Source organism: Bidens hawaiensis, unplaced genomic scaffold (genome assembly GCF_021521415.1).
Source record: "Bidens hawaiensis isolate Kalapana, Puna unplaced genomic scaffold, B.hawaiensis_p1.1 tig00036649_1, whole genome shotgun sequence".
NCBI lineage: Eukaryota > Viridiplantae > Streptophyta > Magnoliopsida > Asterales > Asteraceae > Bidens > Bidens hawaiensis.
The window spans coordinates 64,998-70,905 of NW_027496389.1; the positions used below are offsets into that span (position 1 = coordinate 64,998).

Consider the following 5,908-nt stretch of genomic DNA (forward strand, 5'->3'; position numbering starts at 1 on the left):
CCTACGTCCCGTTTTTTAGTAATGTGGTCCTCCACCGTGCCCCATGCAGAACTACAAGATCAATGACATTAAAAAATATGAACTTTTTGCACACACAAGAAGATTGCGGAACTCTGGTTCTAAAAGGGAAGAACCGAGATCAAAACAATTTTTCTTATTAGTATTGTTCTTTTATGGTTTTTTTAGACTTACTTTTCAATTTTCTTCCACTTAATGAGGGAGTATTGAACATAGATTACGGGTTACAAGTATTGAGCGCACGGGTCAAAATTAGGTTTATTGGGTTTCTTTCTAATATCTATATGTTGGCTACCAGTATTGAGCGCACATGCCAAATTAGGTTTATTGGGTTTCATACTAATATCTATATATTTATATTGTAGTGTTTTTTAGTGTAATTATAGAGATAAGAATGAACCATAGTAATATAATAAACTAATAATAATAAACGTTCAAATTTTCGTATTCGACTTCACAGTAACTAATTTGTTAAGAGCTAAAATCATTCCATATAACATGATAAACACATAATACGATCATAAGGTGAAATTGGGTGTGGGAGTCTCAAGTTTAAGGTGATGATACATCCTCCTATAATTGTAGTGCATATGGGTTATGAGAATTAGTTCATCAATCTAAACTGTGGTCTCGGTTGCTACTAACACCATGTCTTTTAATAATATAGCAATTTGGTAATAAAAAATGATACAAAATGGTTCAATCCCAATAATATAGCAATCAGAAAACAAATATCCTCATGATTCAGACAGAAATTATATGTACAAATTCGTCCAATAAGCAAGCAACAAAACACAAATCGATGATAACAGAACCATAAATACCAGAGACCAACAATGGCAAGACTTTCTTAGTCGGCTGTCCAGCTCTGCTCGACAATTTCACGCACTTTTCTGTTGTACTCGCGCTTATTCTCACTAAACATCCGTGCTGCTTCTGAATTTGCTGGTGAGTTCGGGTTTGGATCACAAAGCAACGACTGCAACGCAACGAAGCAAGTATATCAGAAAAAGTTATTGGTTTGTGGATCTAAATGGTTACAACTTGTAAATATATAAGATCATTAAAACACATTTTACATAACATACATAATATCATAAAAATTAGTAAGTTAAACAGGATAACACACCTGAATTGATGTAAGAATGGCAGCAACATCATAAATTGGAGACCACTGATTTTGAAGAATGTCCAAACATATGCTTCCATCTGCATAAACTGGTGAATGGAAAAAAAAGGTCAATCTGGATCACATAATAATGAATCAAAAGGGTAGAACTTGAACTGTTAGATGAAAAGACAAAGAAACTTCACACGAGTGTTTGCAATCATTAAGCTAACTTATAATAAGCAGTGATCGTTACTTTAATAACAGTTTGTATAATCATTTTAACCATCATACTAATTATAAAATTCACTTGCAGAAACAAACCTATGTGCAAAAACTAATAAAAGTAATACAGTCTATTTGGTTATGAAAGCTTACTGTTGGGATGAAACATTCGAGAAATGAATCGCACAGTTGGCGGCTTATTAGGATAATCTTCCGAAAACTGAAGTGTCAGCTTGAACGTACCTGAGATCAACCATTACAAATCACTAATTCACACAATTCTACACATAAGCAGGCGAGTTTCGGTAACAAAAAGACGAAATTTATACTCACCTCCATCCCAAGGAGTGTCATCGGGCCTGCAACACAAACAAAACCAATCAATAAATCATCTTATATCCTCATATATATATATATATAGTTATATCAGACATCATATTCAAAAGATACATGATACATACCCGAATATGACAGCATTCCAGAGCATAATATTATTATCAACAGGAGCACCGCTGATACCAGCAGGCGGATCTTGCTGCAACCGCCTGAAATCCCGCATTAACCTCTTCCTTGCAGGAGTCGACATCCTGATACACCCAAGCATGATGAACAAAATATTACAATAAAGTCAGTGGCGGCAATAAACCGGCAACCCGCAACCCCCTTTGGAATAGCAAGCTGGATCCTACTAAAAACAAAACTTAGGGTTTTAGGGGGGCCAAAACAAAATATTACTATTCACCGCCAGCCAACTCGATTCAAAACCAGGTCGTACCCTAGATGAAAGGAAGAATTTAGCCCTAATTTTATGGATGAACGGTGTCTAATCTGATACAATGAAAGTGATTATTGCGACTTAAATGATAATATAATTATTATTACATTGAAACTAAATAATAATTTGAAAACCAAACCCTAGATCTATAAAATCAGAGTGACTGACTGCACAAAAGGGGGTTGATTGTTGGTATGAAAGAAAAGAAGTGTGATTATTGATTGTTGTACCTGAGAAAGAGAGACTACTGAGGTTAAGGTCTGCAGGTGGTGATGAGCCAGCCGCCGGTGAGGTTTTTAGAATGAATCAATGAAGCTGGCGTAATATGTAACCTTCTTTCTATTTATTTGTATTTGTATTTGTATTTGTATTTGTATTTGTATTTGTATTTGTATTTGTATTTGTATTTGTATTTGTATTTGTATGTTGGACGACTAGGTGGGATGTATCTATGGTATCAATGGGCCAAGTGTGATTTACTAGCTTCATCCCTCTTTAAAGTTTAACCCAAATTGTTTATTTAAGTTTTTGTTTTTAACTATATAGTTAATGTCAAAAATAGCGGATATCGGTTATTGACATGTGATAGCGGTGTGTATATATATATATAAGTATATAACACAAAAAGTTATCTAATATTAATACTTAAGTCTTAATACTAAAATCATAAAAGTCAATAGTTCAAAACACAAAATATGGGTCAAAACACAAAATCAGCAACGGCTGGAGACTGGAGAGAAACCGGAATTTGATTGTCGATGTCTTTTACCGTTCAATAATAATCAGTTAGGGCTTAGGGTTAAATCAAATGGAATTGGGCTTTGGGCCGATATTCCGGTTGTCAAATAGCGGTTGATTATTATTGAACGGTAAAAGACATCGATAAATATCGGTAAATAGCGCCGCAAATATCGGAACGTTTTGGTATTTGGGCCGATATTTCGACCGCTATTTTACAGATGGACCGATAACCACTATAGCATCGATATTGATAACATAGGTTTTTAATCATTTTGCTTTGATTTAATATCTACATGAGTTTGTTACGTTGATTATATCTTTTAACGTTTGGACTCTTTCAATTGAGATTTGTATGTTTTTTTAGATTTTTAATGAATGAGCATAAACGGACACGAACAAACATGAACACAAATATTTGTTTTATGAAAAGAGGCGATTGATATAGGTGGCGATGGTGGTTGATGGTTGATGCATGAGAGGGGAGGTTGAGAAATCAAATTATGATTTGATGGTGAAAGTGTTTCACAAATAAATAAGATGTTATAACTCATTTAAGGGCTATCTATTGTTATTGTATTCTCATCCAATGTAGTTGTTGCCACCACTACCACAGTACCATCCCATACAAAATATATGTATATATAGAAACAATAAGGATGACAAGAACTACAAGCTCATTTGGGTTTTCGGTCTTCGCCGGTTTTGATGCTTTAGCTTGTCGTTTAAGATCGAGGCCAAATAAAGCATTGCAAACTATCTTGAAAAATGAGCTTGGAAGCCGAGCCTAAGAATCAATGATTGAATGATTAATCTCGAATAAACAGACGAATTAATCAAGTTTTGATATTCAAGTGAAGAAACTTGCATAATCAGTTTCATAACTCAGGTAAACACATAGAATGAATAAATAGAGAGGTTACCATTATGTATCAATTGTTAATCATAGTGATCAAAATGTATCGAATATGTATCGTCTTATCAAATGTGAGAGCATGAATGGTTATGACACTAAACATGAAATGGTGTGGCCGTGTGGGTACACAATCAATTTAGTGGTTGAATTCATCATGGAATAGACAACATTACCATATGTTACAAAACCATAGAAATGTGTTTCATGAGTTCGAAGTCGTCAAAATGTGTACATGTTTAAGGTGGCATCCAGGCACTATGAAATGTAAATTGAGAACACTTCATCAATCCATCTACATTTCTTAAGGTGGCATCCAGGCACTCTTACATTTCTAATTGTTTCTACCTTTTTAAACATTCGTGAGGAACATGTTGCTAGCATTCATACCTTCTTGTCTTTTGATATGTTGATAACACTTATACGTTATTTTTTACATGATAACTTTAGCGATCGATATTAACAATATATAAATATATATATAATGCAACATCAGTAGCCTATAGTGCTTGGTTATGATACATTTTCCTATAATGCAGCATTGGTAGCCTATAACGCTTGTTTATGATACATTTTCCTGGTATAGAGAGGTGTTGTGGGAGGACACTGAAAATAATTACTCTAGTATGTTATGCTACCAAGATTATGTTACATTTTTAGTGATGTGTGAACAAGTTGTAGAGGATATTACCCTAATATAAGGTGGGGATGCATAATCCTCAACAAATACGTTCATGCCAGTGCAACCTTAGAAATGCAATTAAAGTTGGAAGTGTAATTAAACAAAATTGTATTATGATATATGAAAATGAAAAAGAATATATCAAACGTAATGCTCGATCATTTTCACATTTTTTAGCATTACAACACCATCATGTATAGAAGTTCTTGCGAGTTAAGTAATATATAAAGCAGTATCAATAGAAAAGCATATAAGATCAACTATAAAACATAGAAAGTTCATATGCAGACAATTTAGAGAACAATGTATCATATCACCCAACCTCTAGGACGCGAGTGAAAACATTGGTAACAATGTTATTAGTTTATTTTACATCATTTTTAGCAAACACGTGGGTCTGTTCTAGGATTTGGGGCGAGGGAGAGGTGATCCGTTAAGGAAAGAACGAAAGAGTGTGAGAGCTTGTAAAGGAGAAGTGAAGGGGACTTCATGAGCAGCACCTCGTACTGTTGCGTATGTCAAGTATGTAACATTGTGTCCGTCTTTTAGTCCCCCAAACGACTGCCACCAGCCCCCACCCGCAACATTGAACATTTAAAACATGTGTGTTACAATTAATTTTGCAATCAAATAAATTAACTTTAAAATTTTATATTTTTTTACATACTTGTTTCTCGCTGTACCAAGTCCTGTATTTGGTGAGGGTTGTGAGCTTAAGCTCTTTTGCGATATTATTGACAATCAACCTTGTTTGTGTAAGTGGGATTTTTTGCATCTTGATCGCCACTACACAAGGTAATTAAAAACAATAGGTTATATCAAACGAATTAGAAAATTCATTATATATCATCAAATTCATGTACTTTTAAAAGGAAAGTAATATCCATTTTGATCCATATGATTAACAAAATATCTTTTATCAAACCAAGAAAAGAGCTATCTGACTTGTTTGCTTATTAATTTCAAAAAATGTTAACCACATTGCTCTACGATTAGACAACGAAATTTGTTGCTTCGGTTTCCTTGGTTTTCGCGTTATGGTGGACTAAAATCTCCTGCGCCTAGAAAAGGATTTGTTGTTCCATGTTGATTTGCTACACTAATGAGATCTAAAATCATCTAATATGTTGTGCTGAAGTGATACAATCTATTGTGCTAGCCGATTAATATATGTTGTGCCAAATAACACACGTCGCGCACTAATTCATTAATATTTTTAAAAATTCAATGATTATTTTGTTATTTGTTAAAAAAATCAACTTGGTTTATTATTAGAAGTTGAACTAATATATAACTCGCATTTGCAATTTATATAAAAAATGAATTAAATATGCTGTAGTGAGTTAAAATTTAAACTTAAACAAACGGGAAGTTTTAAATAGTGTAATTTTTCTATAGCTAGTTTCTACAATGATTTCATTACTTTAAAATGAAAGGTGTACCTGTAAA

General features: G+C 33.5%; 1 protein-coding gene across 1 annotated transcript; it reads right to left on the reverse strand.

Annotated features, from left to right (window-relative positions):
• Positions 1 to 703: 703 nt before the first annotated feature.
• LOC143588637 (ubiquitin-conjugating enzyme E2 2-like) lies at positions 704 to 2,423 on the reverse strand. Its single transcript, XM_077069593.1, has 6 exons — positions 2,367 to 2,423; positions 1,813 to 1,940; positions 1,685 to 1,710; positions 1,505 to 1,594; positions 1,148 to 1,236; positions 704 to 997 (listed from the first exon to the last, which is right to left on the reverse strand). The coding sequence occupies exons 2-6, from the start codon at positions 1,935 to 1,937 to the stop codon at positions 869 to 871; spliced, it is 459 nt and encodes a 152-aa protein (XP_076925708.1). The 5' UTR covers positions 1,938 to 1,940; positions 2,367 to 2,423; the 3' UTR covers positions 704 to 868.
• Positions 2,424 to 5,908: the final 3,485 nt, after the last annotated feature.

Coding starts and splice junctions, on each gene's coding strand:
- LOC143588637 (XM_077069593.1), bottom strand. CDS start 1,937: ATGTCGACTCCTGCAAGGAAGAGGTTAATGCGGGATTTCAGGCGGTTG. Junction 1,237..1,504: donor TCGAATGTTTCATCCCAACA/GTAAGCTTTCAT, acceptor TCCATTCACCAG/TTTATGCAGATGGAAGCATA. Junction 998..1,147: donor CCATTCTTACATCAATTCAG/GTGTGTTATCCT, acceptor GTTGCGTTGCAG/TCGTTGCTTTGTGATCCAAA.